General features: G+C 41.6%; 1 protein-coding gene across 6 annotated transcripts in view; it reads left to right on the forward strand.

Annotated features, from left to right (window-relative positions):
- The window catches only part of RYR3 (ryanodine receptor 3), a 474,528-nt gene that overhangs the window by 357,174 nt on the left and 100,492 nt on the right, over positions 1-16,862 (forward strand). For all 6 annotated transcript variants that reach the window (XM_069950600.1, XM_069950599.1, XM_069950601.1 and 3 more), the window contains 5 exons: positions 11,146-11,193; positions 11,428-11,527; positions 15,361-15,440; positions 16,026-16,102; positions 16,416-16,489. In XM_069950600.1, coding sequence (XP_069806701.1) covers positions 11,146-11,193; positions 11,428-11,527; positions 15,361-15,440; positions 16,026-16,102; positions 16,416-16,489 — 379 coding nt within the window. The remainder of the gene's footprint in view (positions 1-11,145; positions 11,194-11,427; positions 11,528-15,360; positions 15,441-16,025; positions 16,103-16,415; positions 16,490-16,862) is intronic.

The following is a 16,862-nucleotide window of genomic DNA, read 5'->3' on the forward strand; positions in this document are numbered from 1 at the left end:
AATGGCCTGTTCCTATATATCCATCACTTTGGCTCAGATTTCCTCCTGTATAATGATAAAATTCTGGAGGTAACTGATGCCAGAACTGATTCCATTGCCGTCAATAGGATCATTAGTGGTATCAGACGTGTTTGTAGAGAGGCCAGACTGGTAGGAAAACATCCTGCAGTGATTTCATATTTAGCTCTGAAACTTTTTCATAAAAAAAAAAAAAAAAAGGGGGGGGGGAGTCTGATTCACACAAAAAAAAATGCACCAACCAGAATGCAACTGGTTGCCCTCTGAGTGAGGCCGAATCCATATATCCATGATATACAATCCGTAAGTTGTCCGTATGTTATGGACTGAACTAGTACGCAACTCCCTGCATCATAACTTGTTCTGAAACTGTTAAAGCTCTCCGCTACTGTACTGATACAGCTGTGTCAGTTCAGTAGCATAGAGCTTCAGCTGTTTCGGGGACTACTTCACCACAATTTTGATGCAGGGTTCATCCTGTATATCACATGTGTGAATGCAACCTTAGCTGATGTCCTTAGTCTGGTTTTCAAGCTCTATAATGGGTTAGACATTGATGTATAAGATAGCTACCCATAGGTGGCACTAGAGAGGCAGTGCTCCTCCTTTTTTTTTGGGGGGGGGTGCTAGTTTGTCAAATGGTCTGCAAGAAAGACTGGCTGGAATATTTAGGTACTGTAGCTCTTTTAATTATAGCCTGTACAGAGGACTAGGCAGTTGTTAGTCAGTACAGCGGTGCCTTGGATTACCAGCATAATTCCTTCCGGGACCATGCTTGTAATCCGAATCACTCTTAAACCAAAGCAAATTTTCCCATAAGAAATCATTGAGATGTAGACAACTGGTTCCCCACCTCAAAAATAATGATTTTTTTATATTCGAAATAACATGTAACACAAATGGAACAAACATTTAGAAACAGCTGAATATGTCAAAATATAGTTACTGTACAGTATAGCAATAAGCATGTGGAGTATAGTGTATAGTAAGTGCATAAATCTAAAAAAAAAAAACAGCAGCAGTTTGTAGATACAGGATGGAACTGCAGATCCCCATAATGCAGTAGTGTAGTACAACAGAATAGAATAGAGAAGCAGGGCTGCTGTTAGAGATCTGTGTGGTCACATGACAGCAATGGGGAAAAGGGGGGGGGGGTGTTCCGCATGGACCAATCAGGAAGTAAGAATCTCAGAGCTGTGCAGGAGGATGGGGACAGAAACTTTTCTATACAGCAGTGTGCATGGCTGAGTGTAAGTGCAGGCACATTATAGCAGGAATAGAGAGGATGGGAAACACAAGGGCTGACAGAGACTGCAGGGAGCTTGGAGGAATGAACTGGGTAGATGTGGGCACATGAAGGGGTTACAGCTATAAAGAAATTACCCCCACAGTCCTGTCCCCTGATGTAAGCCCCAGCCGGAAGTGGATCTGCTATGATTTGAAAGGTGATGGAGACCTCCTGGGTCAGAATACAAGGCTGTAGACCATCCTATGCAGACCATGCCCCTCCCCCACTCACCCTCCCACCCAGTAGAGGGAGCTCTTAAACCAAAGCAATGCTCTTAAACCAAGTTACAATTTTGAAAAACTGTTAGCTATTTTTGCAAAGCGCTCTCAATCCAAGTTACTCTTAAACTGAGGTACCACTGTACATGACATAACCTTAGTATTACAGTACATTTTACTGTAAAGTGGCCAACCACTTTAAAGGATCGACACAGTAAAGAAAAAAGAATATATAAAATATAAAGTGCTATTTCTAGTACAGGGCCTGAGAGATGAAAGTCATGGAGCTCCCCTTCAAGCTGTTCATTATACGTAACACGATGCATCAGTTTTTCCTAGCGTGTCCTTATTAACATAAGTTCATGTTTCTATACATCTCATCTGGTTTGTCAAGATTACCCCACAGAGACAGTGTTCTGTGCTGCCTTTCCGGCTAGGACAACAATATGCTTTATGGCTACACAACGCAGTGACTGCTGAATTATGGATCCATTGGCGATAAAATTAGCATGTTACATTTTATCAGCAACATTGTCGCAGGAAATTGAAATTCATGAAATTGCTGATGCTTCCCTTTAACTGTCCCGGCCTCCCGACTAATAATGGTGTTATATACAAATCCTAGCACATATGTTACAGTCATGAGATCGGAATCCCTGACCTGATGGCTTTTTGCTTAGATTTATTATAAATTAGCTTTGGTTGCTATTCGTGGTGTGTACGCACATTTGGACACCAGTGACAAGGATAGTCCCTGGAGTTTTTATAATTCCGATCCTATCAGCCAAGCACAAGGTATTGAGTGCATAGTATTAGCTGGAGACATGATTCATCACCTGAACACCTAAAGAAAAGGTAACCGCAAATCCCAGCATGGGTCTTTGAAAAGACAGTCTTAGTGATTTCTCATGGCATAGGTTATAATGATGTGAGATCACACAGTCTGTGTATCATATGGGACCGTTCCATGTCATAACGCTGAAGACGCAGTGCCTCTGAGACTCTGCAGTTGCCACTTTTGTTACATAGAAGATATAAGCAGAGAGATCAGAATGTATGTCAGTGCATGCACCAAGACGCCGCTCTGAAGGCTTATTAGACTTGGCATTCGCTGTTGGAGAACGTCCAGTGAGCCATAGAGAGGACCCTTGAGGTACAGAATGACAAGGAAGCCAAATGATGTAAGCTGGCAGTGTAGCACATTTGCTTTTACAACCTTCCTGAAACTGTAGAGCACCTTAGGATCTACAGGCAATTATAGGGCATAGCTGGCTGAGCACTGGACATATCTGATCCCGCTCACTGCCCCTAGTTGCCATCTGGCTGCATTCAGCTGTGGGAAACAAGCTAATAGATCAGTCAGCTTGACTCGCAGAGAAAACATCAGTAGTAATGTGTTTTGGGAGATAAGTATTGACAATTAAGCTAACTTGCATAAATTGAATAAACTATAGTTAACATAGAAAATACATTGTTTGTTTCCAAAATTCATGGACGTTCTAGCGCTCAACTGTTACCTTAGAAAGAGGATTATGACATTTCAAATTCATCTGTTTTAAAGGAAAAGTCTGGCCATTACAAAAATCTCAGAGGCGTCAGGGGAGAACATAAAAATCTATCATTGCCTACCTCTCTCGGTGCCTGCAATGCACTACATGACAGGCTCCGGTTCTGATGACGTGATGACCTGGAGGAGGAGGGGGGGGGGGGGAATGACTGCCCTGGCTTATGGATTGAACGCTCAGCCAATCAGTAACAGCAGTGGTGTCCCGCCCAATTCACTGATTGGCTGAATGGGCAGTCCACCAACAGCTTTGTGATGTCAGCTCTGCAAGAGATCCTGGAACCCGGGTGGTGGTCCCAGAGCGGCGATCCAGCACTGGAGAGGCACCGGGAGAGGTGAGTTGGGATAATTTTATGTTCCCTCCTGCACCTGCAGTTTGAAAATTTTTTTACATGGCCGGACTTAACCATTAACATAAACCATGTAATTTTTTACATGACTTATAACATTGTTACATTATTACAGCATTCATCACACATTCTATTTGATGATAATGAAGAGAGGTTACAAAGTCATTCACAGATGCATAGTAAGCAGATCTGACTACAGTAAATGGCTGTAAACACATTAGTCTAGTTTAGAGATGAGAGCATGCTTGAGTTCGATCGTTCAGAATTTAATACCGGTGGCTGACGAAGATGGATGCAGCCCTAAGGAGAGTGCAGGAAAACATGGATACAGCTTATGGCAAGCTCAAGTTGTGGTCATCTCTAGTCTTGGTTTACCAAAGCAAATTATGCCAGAAGACTTCCACCATATTTATTAGGAGTTTACAACACTTGTTAAACGCTTCAAGTGGGTCTGATAAACGGAGCACAGCTTTGGTAAATGGACTAAAAATGCACCAAAGGCTTAGCACATGATTCTGAATTAAAGTCAGCCAGTATAGTTAGTCCATACTTGAAGTGTACCTGTCAGGAAGCCTCGGCGGCCAAAAGTTTGGTTATTTATGGAGACTGAACACAACGAGATGTTAATGTATGCTACCCAAATTAGATCAGAATGGGGTCTGAGCTCCTTACCATATTGGCATGCTCTGTCTCCATGGACCCCCGAACGTACTGACAGTACTCACTTTAAGGTCCCCATACACTTTATACTTTAAAGTCAGTCAATGCTGATGTCAAGGGAGATAGGGGTCAGGCGTGATAGATTTCACTGCCAACCCCTTTGTTCTCAACGGGATAACCCTCTCTCCCTATAAGAAACATGAACATTTGGCCATTCCAAGCTCTTATGTGTCCAGGAGAGAGAACAAATGTTTGGCTGATGGTTATTGAGGGTGAATAGGAGACTGTAACTTGGCATTGCAGTTTGCCGCAATATAGTGTCAAAATCGCTGCAAAAAACATAATGCTAAAAAAAAAAAAAAAAAAAAAAAAAAAGCCATTCATGAACATAGCCTTAGACTAGAGAGATTAATCAATCAGCCTTTTATAAACCTGGCACATCTGAAGACTGTCTAAAGGTTGCCATATACCTTATACTCTTGCCCGTACCCACCACTTTTGTGTGGTGGCTGTCGGTATCAGATGTATGGGGTGTCCACTGACAGATGATGTAGGGTGTGATGGAAAATCACTGCCCAACCCATTTGTTCTGTGGCTTAACCGTCCCACTCCATATAGAGAATGCAGGAACGCTTGCCATCCCGAATGTTTCTGTGTATGGGGAGGACGGGGGCCAAATGAGAGAGAGAACTTTAGTCTGCACTGTATAAAAATGTGACCGTTTTAGTAAATCTTGGCCATTGTGCAAAAAAAAGCATGGTAAAGAAGTTGTAGATACAAGGACTAGGCTTCAAAACCTGGACAAAGGAGACGTGTATAGCAGAAAAGGGGGAAAAAAGCTGTAAATGGTGCTTTTGTTTGAGATCTCCAACCTTCAGACACAGTACATATTACTCCTAAACAATGTAAAGTACACAGGCTGCAGTAATAAAATGGTACAGTAAATTAACTGGAAAATAACTAGAGCTAAGGAAAAGGAAGGAATAGGCACTGACAGAAAGCAGTGCCACTCAATTTGGAAGTATAAAATAGAGAGATGCCACATCTTGCATATGGGGTACAATTTTGGAGAGTACTCTGTAAATAGTAACTAGGAAATGTGGCGAGGGTTCAGCTAAGGGGGCATGCTACTAGATCAATACAATGAATGGGATATCTATCTTGCAACTACTGTAGGATTAGAAGTGGTATTTAGCTTGGAAAAGATGCCTTAGAGATGATCTTATTAACATTTATCTGCATGGTCAATACAAAGACTTGACAGATAATTTATTTATTCCAAGCACTGTAACTGATGGAACATTGACTAAAAAAAAAAAAAAAATGCACCTAGATGTTGTATTGTAATGTGTAATTATGTGGGGAGCCATTGCATATAATAGTCCTAGGGAGTCCTGGAAAACATGGATGCAGTCTATGGCATGTATTTGAGCATGCTCCAGTTGCACTCATCTTTTGTCAGTATAAGTCCACTCTAATTCTATATACCTGATTATATACTTTTAGTAATGACATAGCGCCATTTTGCTACTGCATTCTCTATGTTTTCTGAATTTATTCATTGGTAAACCCCAACAGGTCATGACTTAGGATTTTCTAAAGAGGGAAGGAGCACCTGTAATATGACAATACCAGTTTAAGAAAATCCTTCTGCTAGAGTTCCTTAAAGGAAATCTTGCACTATGTTTATGCCGCCTTAAATGACGGCAGTGACAGAAATGCTGAACAGATCGGTTTATTACTTACATCAATCTGTTCAACCGTTCTCCTAATATGCAGGAGAATGGGATTCTTGCCACACCCCTCCCCCCAGCTGTTGACAGTTGACTGCCTATACACTGCTGGTGGGTGGAGTTTTCTGCTTCTCATGAATATAGAGGACAACTGGGCTCATGCACATAATGGAGAGGACTACTTATTGTCCAGGTTATTCAGGAGGATATCTCCAAATCAGCTGCACAGTAAGTGACACATCATTCTGTTCAGCTTCTCTGTCACTATTTTATACTACCCTGAGATAGGGCTAATGTGAGAAACATCCACCTACATTGAGATCATAAGTTACATTCCCCCTGCCATTTAAATCATCCGACATCACAAACACATAAGTGGTTTTTAGGAAATTTCAGGTAGGATAATCCGAGCCCTGTGTAATTTGATAAGCATGTGGTCAGACTGTACAGCTGTGTCATTCTGTGATCACAATAATAGAGTCCAGCATTTTAGGGCTGCTGGTCTTGGCGTTTGTCTACATCTGATTGGATTACATTGAACACCCGCACTACAGATAAGCCGCTTTAGGCTTAGCTTATCCGAGTGTTTTGTGGTCAGCATTTATTTACTACATTGATTGCTGTTTTCATGATGATTGGGATTGAAAAACGAGAAATGTCTTTGTCTCTTTGGGTATTTTATTTTATTTTATCTTTTCCAAACAGGCTACCATTTTGTCTGTGGAAAAATAAAGTGAATTACAGAAACAATGCTTTTCTTCACTGGTAATTTGCTGATAAAGAACATGGTGGATGTCTAGATTGAAAGATGTCAGAGTTATTATGCAGCTTTCAAGCAAGCAGTTTGGTTTTTCAGAGATAGAAACTTAAATACGACAAGGGTTTCTTAAGCGCAGGTGGGAGACGCACGGTTCTGAGAAATACTGAAATTCGGAGATAGACGTTTCAAACCATCATGACAAATCAAGAAGCTGCAGTGGGTGGAAAGTTGAAAGTCAATATAAAGACATGAATAGAAATAAATTGATGGAAGCAAATTCCCAATAGATGATTTATATATAGAAAGACGTTAATGTATCTGGATTAACATAAAACTGAACTGAACAAATTAACCTAGAAACTAAATCTACGTACCCTCAAACTTGACCTGACTCCCAAAGAACCTGACCTGTATGAGTAGCCTGGAAATGTGCAGGAAAAATAATTATTGGAAATCTGCTAGTATTTTTTTTTTTTTTTACACCTAGGGCAAGGATTCGCTTCCCTGCTCAAACTGTACAGTTGAAGTCTTGAGTTTCCATACACCTTCACTTCATTCGCGAAGACTGGTTTTTCACAATTCTTGACAATTCATCCCAGTACACATTCCCTATCTTAGTTTTGGCTGCAGTTTTGTACCAGTGGCTTCTTCCTTCCCAAGTGACCTTTTGGGTCAGGTTTTCCCATTAATATAGATACTTTTGTACACGTTTCCTCCAAAATCACTGTTGTTCTTGGAGTGATAAAAGGAGTCCCGAGCAGTATGTTATTCCATGGTAGTTAAACCTGTATATTAAAGTTTAAACCTTAAATGGGTTATCCAGCGCTACAAAAACATGGCCACTTTCTCCCAGAGACAGACCCACTCTTGTCTCCAGTTTGGGTGGGGTTTTGCTGCTCCGTTTCATTGAAATGAATGGAGCTTAATTGCAAACCGCACCTGAACTGGAGACCAGAGTCGTGTTGTCTCTGAAAGAAAGTGGCCATGTTTTTGTAGCACTGGATAACCCCTTTAAGGCTACGATCAGTCCAACATTAAAGATGGCGATTTATGCAGCGACAGTCTGCTGTGTGCTGCTCAATGCAATAGGAGCGTCTCAGATGGATCCAGCAAGCTAGAAGATGAATATGAATGTATCCTGATTTATTTAATGCTTTAAAACCACCATAATGACAGCAAACGCTAGGTGTTAGTCCCTGAGGGTGTCTGTGTTTGCTGTCATTATGGTGGTTTTAAAGCATTGAATAAATCAGATCTATGCGTATTAATCTTATGGCTTGCTGGATCCATCTTTGTTTCTTCTACTGATTCCTGTACCATATTGGAGTGAGGACCAGTGCAAGCGGTGATCACAGTGCTAAGCTGGATTTTTTTTTTTTTTCCTTTGTACAATAGAAGTAGGAGCAGGAGATCACGACTGGCTTCAATAGGCAACCCAGACGATCTAAGCATCTTTCTGGCAGCTGCTCCCTGCTCGCTGTCTGTGTGCGTAATAGCACAGGCAGTGAGTGGGGAACTAGGAGTAAGTGAGCGCTGAGCTGACAGGTCGGCGCTCACTTCCCTGGAACATCAGGCCGTCTAATACGGCCTTTAGTCACTTAGTCAAAGGAGTACATTTATCATTCATGCGTTGTCTGCGTCTTGCCTACTAACACGGACAAATGAAATAGATAAGCAACGATATCATAAAAAAGGTGGTGAGTGCCGCTTAATTTCTATTTTTTCTTGGACATTTATCATTCTCTGTGCAATTATTTTGACTAATGTGGTGTTTTTTGCGCACAGCATACATTTTTAAGCAGCATTTATCAAGGCTGGTTGTGCCATTTTAAAAAAATTTTGCTAAGAGGGGGCATGGTTTGTTAGCTACTTTATAAAGGGTAGCTTCACACAAAACGGAATTGCAGCAGATTTCACGTTTGCAGCGAGTATGTAAGCAGCAGCCCCCTTAACTCCGTCTGTCCCAGTGCGTACATTACCCGGTCCACGCTCTGGCTTGTTCTGTGGCTCCCAGCGTCCTAACATCTCGCTCAGCCAAACAGTGAGCTGTCCCGCCGCTTGCACAGAGCGGCGTGTGCAGACGTCGGCAGCCACAGAACAAGCCAGAGTGCAGACAGGGTAATGTATACACTGGGCCACAGGGAGTTAAGGGGGATGCTGCTTACATACTCGTAGCGGGATGACAATTCTGCTGCCAGCATGTAATCCTATTGAAATTGACAGGACGGGAATGGCAGCGGATTTTGCTGCAAACATATAGCGTGAAATCCGCGGCGATTCCATTACGTGTGAACCCACCCTTATCCAGATTTATCAGGTGCAGCAGCACTCCATTTGGACCCTGGCGTAATTTTTTAGCCAAGATTTATCAAGGCCTGCGTGTCTAATGATACATTTTGCACATGGACCAGAGATTTTTGAACAGCACGTAAAAAGTAGGCTAATGCCAAACAAATTGCACAGATGATAAATGTCCCCCTAAGTAAAACTTATGGCTTCAGCAGGGTGATTTCTTGTTGCGCCCCCCCACCACCACCATCACATACCATTTAAAAATCAGCTATTTCTTTCCAAATCACTTGCTGCCAGTTGACCTAAACCAATATTTCCGCTCTATTTAGATGGCCATATTGTAGACTCATGTTAGGGAGCAGGTTTTCATTCTTTCTCCTACTCTCACTTTTTTGGCAAAACACACAACCATGTAAATGTACCCTAAAAGAGACAGACTAAATACAGTATGTAGCAGAGTTTATGTGATATGGTGGTTTTACATAGTATTCCAGATAAACCTACAGCATAATGCAGCCCTAAAGAGTCACAGATGTAGAAACAACGAAAATGCCATTTAAGTGGGTACATGTCATATGTATAAGTCATAAGCAGGCTTACCTGAAGTATATAGAAAGCACAGAAGTCACATTTAATAGGGCTCTGACATCTGATTGACACTTTGTGAGATTTGTAAGAGCACTGTGTATACTTAAATGCAAATAGTGCCTCTGCGGGTGGGCCTGTAACATATTGAAGCTGTCTTTTTTTGTGGATCATAGAAAAGATCTAAACTAGCAGCGTTATAATGAATGCAAATATGGCTCAGTGGGAACCTTATTCTATACAGTGTCTCTATCATTGCTCAGCATGCGTTAAATTGTTGTAAACAGTTTTACGGCACTGTATCTGGTACATGGATACTAAACAGGGCGGCATACCACAACTTGAATCTTATCTATTCATTTCATATTGTGTTGTACTGTATTGTGCGGGGGGTGCTTGGAAAAGTAGTAGTAGTAGTATCCTTCCATTATGTGTACAACTACTTGCTATGTAAACTTTGCGGCTGTATGCACTGGACATCTCATCATTTAGGTGAAATAGGCTATTGTATTTGTGAACTCACCCTTAAATGGGGGTTGTCACTTAAAAAAAAAAACTTTTAATATTTTAGAAAGATTTGATTGGTTAGGGTTTTAGTGTTCAGACCTTGACCATACATCTCCATACATGATCATATTGTGACGCGAATCTGATGCTAGACGAGAATTTGAATACCGGTGGCTGAAGAAGTTGGAAGCAACCCTAGGTAGTCTGGGAAACCATGGATACAGCCTATATATCCATGTTTTCACAGACTCCCTAGGGTTGTTTCCAATTTCTGCAGCCACCGGTATTCAAATGCCAAACGATTGGATTCCAGCATGCTAAAGTTGTGCTCATTGATAACTTATTTGGGGATTCTAAGTGCATATCTGTGTATATACCTGATGTTTTGCAGGGGTTCTGGACATTGTAGGGATCCCTACTTTTGGATTTATTTTGTTTGACTAGGTGTAGTCTCTTTCAATTGTTTTAAACCATTTCTGTGTCTTGGTGTCATATTTATGTAATAAAGCTTTTGTGTGGTATACATTATCGAAAGGTTCCGTGTGTCACTGTCTCTTTTGTACATCATGATTCATTTTTGACGCACTGACTTGCACCTTTAGGCTATGTTCACACAAAGTAAGTTTCGTACTAATCACGGCCATTGTTGCAAGGCCATGATTGGTATGGAACTTACGTTGTGCTGCAGGCCGAGGGAATCCTCAGTCAGTTTTCTTTGGCGCCATTAGGGATCATGGCCGGAGTGTATACCATGTGTATACACTCCGGCCGAGATCCCTAGTGGCGCCGTAGAAAACTGACATGTCGTCTTTCAACACATTGAAATATCAACGATCACAAAAGCAGAGATCTGCTGCTGTCACGCCATTGAATAGGAGTGGAGGTAGCAGACCGCTCCTATCTTTTATGGGCTGCCACTGATCACCCGGGCAGCCACCCCACCCACAGCTCCTCTGCTCTACCCGCTTGCTGCTGGCGTGTGTAAGAGTGCCAGCAGCGAGTAGGGAACAAAGAGCACGTGCAATAGGGGCTTAAGTTTAGACCATTTTCAAAGATTACATGTTATAGTTGTCTTTGGTTAAAAAAAAATCTAATAACATGAGCAGGCAAAACAACATGTATCATCGCCTGCATTAGACATTGTTCACATTCTACTGTTTCCAATTTCAGAGCTGCCAAAATGAAGAGGAAGATGAAGAAAAAGAGAAGACGTTTGAAGTAAGATATTTCTGTTCCTTTCTGTCCACTTCTAAGTGTTCTGTAAAGTGTAAAAATAATGTGATTTTTTTTTCCTGTGGGATAATTACAGTAATGTTTCATCTCTGCCACAGAACAATCCCTAACAATCAATTACCTAGTATGCTAAATTATCCATAGGTCTCCCTGGATGTTCAAACGTGTCATAGAGAACAAATCCATCTCACACTTCTCTGTTCCTCTGTCTGTTTACAGGAAAAGGAAATGGAAAAACAAAAAACCTTGTATCAGCAGGCCCGTCTACATGAAAGGGGGGCTGCTGAGATGGTTTTGCAGATGATCAGTGCAAGTAAAGGTAATAATACTTCATTCTTAGAGATGAGCGAATCGGGTTCGAGTCCATCCGAACCCGAACGATCAGCATTTGATTAGCGGTGGCTGGTGAAGTTGGATAAAGCTCTAAGGTTGTCTGGAAAACATGGATACAGCCAATGACTATATCCATGTTTTCCCACATAGCCTTAGGGCTTTATCCAACTTCAGCAGCCACCGCTAATCAAATGCTGAAAGTTCGGGTTCGGATGGACTCGGGCATGCTCCAGGTTTGCTCATCTCTATTCATTCTCCTTTCCAGTCTTCTGTTCCAATCAATGACTGTGTTGCTTACCATTAATGTGTTCCATGCCCTTAGTGTCTACTAGAGATGAGTGGTCCTAGAGCATGCTTGGGTTCATTCGAACTTGAGCATCCAGCATTTGATTACCAGTGGCTAAAGAAGTTTTACGCAGGGCTAGGGAGTCTTGGAAAACATGGTTACAGCCTATGGCTGTATTCATGCTTTTGAGACAGCCTTAGGGCTGCATCCAAGTTCTGGAGCCACTGGATAACTAAATGCTGCACGCTCAAGTTTGGATGAACCCAAGCATGCTTGAGGTTCGCTCTTCTCCAATGTCCACAGAACCATTTTTTCCTATAGATTTTCAAATCCCCTTCACAGAGATAAGAAATAACCTGGCTTCCAGCATCCACCACTAGAGGGAGCTTAAGAGCTCAATAATTACACAGTATGCCCTAGGAGCAAAAGGATACTTATTCTTCTTGAGGACAGTATCATACAGATGTGTGGAGGCTTAAAGGGGAACTATTAGCAAGTTAGATGAATCTAACCTGCTGATAGCTCCCTAGTGGCCATGGGATGCTGAGGATGAAGGTATGTCTGTTACCGTCATCCTCTGCCCCGCTCCCTAGCTATTAGTTGTGAAGTCCTCTATCTGATAAACTGTTTGGAGAAGTTAGGCGGGGCTACCAACCCTCGAGCATCGATCTGGCCCACTCCGGGGCGGTTTGCCGTGGTAGGGCGGGGCTACAGGGGGGCCAGATAGGTGGGAGGGTTGGGTGGTAGCCCCACTCTTGGTGCTCCTAACAGTTTACTAGGCAGAGGATTTTGCAAATAACAGCACAGGAATTGTGCAGAGGAGGAAGGTAACAGACATACCTTAATCCTTAGACTGCTGTTTTGTGGTTATTGCCTCTTGTTAGTATAGAATAGGGTACTGCTTGGCTTACACCCTATTCTGTACCTATACATCATTTTTTTTATACATATTAGCTTCACTTTTAGTGGCAGATAGCAAGGTAACCCACTACCACCTGTCACTTATTTTGATAAATGGATTGCAGGGTGGGCACTGTGCGGAGGGAGGGGGGGGGGGTCCTCACAGAGTATCTCCTTTATGGCTGTCTAGCAGCAATATGCCAATTCTCTGATGGATTGCAATCTGCCAGTAATTGTAAGCTATGGGAATAATTTACAGATGATTCTAAAGTCTGCTGAAACAAGAGACGGTTGGATTAGTTTTCCATATATTATATCACTCTTATAATTTATGCTTGAAAGTTATAAATTCATTGGCTTGAATTCATTAGTTACAATGTAGTAAAAGGGAGGGGTCTGTATAAATGTGGTGCTTTGAGACTCCGGGGAAGAAGGAGTTAAAATAGGAGAATGTGCGAGACCCATTTTAAGGGTTTTGGTTGGGTAATGTGGCACCAGATTCTCCCTAGTCCTATTATTATAAAAAATGTGGGAATTATTTTATGTTGTTTTTTTTACTATACCAAAATAGTAAATATGGGTAATATTAGCGAGTTTTATTCTAAGGGGGAAGCTCTAGTTGGTGGGCATTGTTTAACCCTTTGAGGACCAGGCCCAAAATGACCCAGTGGACCGCGCAAATTTTGATCTTAGTGTTTCAGTTTTTCCCTCCTCCCCTTCTAAGAGCTCTAGCACTCTCAGTTTTTTATCTACAGGGCCATGTAAGTGCTTGTTTGTTACAGGAATAGTTGTACTTTGTAATGGCGTCATTCCTTTTACCATAACATGTATGATGGAATTCCAAATATATTATTTATGAAGATATAAATTGGTGAAATTGCAAAAAAGAATGCAATATGGTAACGTTTGGGGGGTTCCTGTGTCTACGTAATGCGCTATATGGTAAAAGCGACATGATACCATTACTCTATAGGTCAGTCCGAACACAACCATATGCAGGTTACACAGATTCTCTAATGTTATACATTTTTTTAAATGAAATCCTTTTTTTTGGCAATTAATTATAAATAAAATGGCCCTATTGTGACACTTATAACGGTTTTATTTTTTCACCTACGGGGCTGTATGGGGTGTAATTTTTTCCGCCATGATCTCTAGTTTTTATTAATACCATATTTGTGAAGATCGGACGTTTTGATCACTTTTTTTTAATTTTTTTTTTATATATAATGTAACATAAAATCGGTAATCCGCGCACTTTTTTCCCTCTTTTCGTGTACGCCGTTTACCATTCGCAATGACGCTTGTTATATTTTAATAGATCGGACAATTACGCACGCTACGGTATATTATATGTTTATTTGTTTATTTATTTTTATATGTTTTATTTATATAATGGGAAAGGGGGGTGATTTAGACTTTTATTGGGGGAGGGGTTTTGGGGTAGTGTATTGGTGTTTGTTTTTTTTTTACACATTTGGGCTGGGTTCACACTATGTATATTTGAGGCTGTATTTGTGAGGCTGTATAGCAACCAAAACCAGGAGTGGATTGAAAACACAGAAAGGCTCTGATCACATAATGTTGTAATTGAGTGGATGGCCGTCATATAATGGTAAATATTTGCTGTTATTTTAAAACAACGGCTGTGGTATTGAAATAATGGCCGTTATTTACTGTTATATGGCGGCCATCCACTCAATTTCAACATTGTGTGAACAGATCCTTTCTGTGTTTTCAATCCACTCCTGGTTTTGGTTGCTATGAGGACCTGACATGAGGACCAAATACAGCCTGAAATATACATAGTGTGAACCCAGCCTTGAAGTCCCTTTGGGGGACTTTTACATACATTAGTTTGATTTCTACACTGATGATTGCTATGCCATAGGCATAGCATTGATCAGTGTTATCGGCGATCTGCTCATTGAGCCTGCCTGTGCAGGCTCAGTGTAGCAGATCGCCGATCGGACCGCACGGAGGCAGATAAGAGACCTCCGGCGGTCCGTTTTACCGATCGGGACCCCCGCAGTCACACTGCGGGGGGTCCCGATTGGTAAGTGACAGGGGACTCCCCCTGTCACTTACACTTAAACGCCGCGTTTAAGGAGTCAATGACACGCGGCAGCGCGATCGCTGCAGCGTGTCATTACCGGTGAGGTCCCGGCTGCTGATTGCAGCCGGCCCCCACCTGCTATGAAGCGCGCTCCACTCCGGAGCACGCTTCATAGCGGGAGAAACACCCAGGGCGTACAGTTACGCCCTAGGTCGTCTGGGGACAGACTTCCATGACGTAACTATACGCCCTGGGTTGTCTAGGGGTTAAAGTACCTTTCTTTTAAAAAAAAAAAAAAACTTTTGCCCTGTCCTAGACAGTGATCAGAACCCCCACCGATTGCTAACGGGCAAGGAGAAGTGCACATCTCCTTATCTCTCTATGCGCCCCATAGACATCCTATAGATGTCATCTCCTACCATAAGAATGGAGCAAGAAGAGAACAGGCCACCACAATACACAGTCAGATAGATAGATTTATAGATTTAAATTTTTTTATTTTTGCTCTATACAAAGCTATTGGCCTTTGATGGATAAGCATTGCATGTTGTCAGAGTGTATTTTTCTCCCTGCACAGGTGAAATGAGCCCCATGGTTGTAGAGACGCTAAAACTTGGAATTGCAATTTTAAATGGTGGAAATACTGTTGTGCAACAGGTAATACGAATACCTTTTCTTTCCTTATTCTTTCATTTGAGTGCAATGCTATGTAAATGGGTCACTCACATGTAAAATCTTGGTGTCTTGTGCTCCTTGATATAAAACAGAAGTGGGCCGTAGTAGAAGCCAAAACGTGTAACTTTAAAGTTGTCTGGGGAAAACAAAAATTTGTTCCATGGCTGGGGGTGGTGTAACGGTAATAGACATACAGAACTATACTCACCTTCTCCGGTCTCCCACAACTGCTGCGCCAATGCTGTCACTGCTCCATGGTCTCTTTTTTTTTTTTTCTGCTGCTGCTGCTTCCAGGGTTCCTGTGATGTCCAGGTCAGTTGCTGTGAGGTTGGAACATCACAGGAACCCTGGAAGAAGTGGAGAATCAGGAGCATTGGTGCAGCAACTGCAGAGGGAGCTGTAAGAAGTGAGTATTTATTTTTTTACGCAACCCCCAGCTGTGGAGAAAATTTTCGTTTACCCTAGACAACCCCTTCAATAATTTGGCCCTATGGGTATTTTTTTTAGTTTGAACTATTCCGATAAGCTTACAATGTCTTATTTGTTCTAATACCCCACTTTTTGCAGAAAATGTTAGACTACCTAAAAGAGAAGAAGGATGCTGGATTTTTTCAGAGCTTGTCTGGCTTGATGATGTCATGCAGGTACGTAAGTTTCTACGCTTTCTCAATTGATTTTTTTTCATGCTTTGTCCTTGAAAAATGCAATGTTTGTACTGTCAGTTGCTAAGTAAAAAAAAAATCATAAAACTCTGTGGTCGTGAAATGCAACACTAATGATGTTTCTGTGATTCACACTACAAGACTGAACAACATTTTTGAGCCCACGCTCTTACGTTACATGGCTCACCAAGAGCAAGGTCAGCTCCATAGTCTTCACTGATATTACAAAGCGCCCTCTGAAATGTTCCGGGAGTTGATATGCGGATGATTCTCAATTTGTTTGTTTTTGATTCAGCGTTCTTGACTTAAATGCATTTGAAAGACAGAACAAAGCAGAAGGCCTTGGAATGGTCACAGAAGAAGGAACACGTAAGTATGATGGCAGATTTCTAGAACACTTGTGTTTAATTGTCGAGCTTAGGTCTGACATCAGTCAAAACGTGACCCTTTTTTACATAGCACATTAACGCAATGATTGAAATGATTACATTTTCACGTCATTCATAGGCTATGTTTATACAACATTTTTTTCTCTCCGTTTAAAATGACGTCCGTCATTTCACAGTTTGTTCACCCATCAGTGCAATGACGGCTGTTGATTATTCTAGTTCAGGTGGACTGATTGGCCTTGTGGTGTGTCTTTGAAAAATCCATTGAATTTAAAAGTATAAAAGGTGAAAAAGTTAAAACTGTGTGTGAACAACTAAAAAACAATGTCCGTAGAAGATGTCTGAAAATAGAC

The sequence above is a fragment of the Dendropsophus ebraccatus genome, chromosome 13, assembly GCF_027789765.1.
Source record: "Dendropsophus ebraccatus isolate aDenEbr1 chromosome 13, aDenEbr1.pat, whole genome shotgun sequence".
Lineage (NCBI taxonomy): Eukaryota > Metazoa > Chordata > Amphibia > Anura > Hylidae > Dendropsophus > Dendropsophus ebraccatus.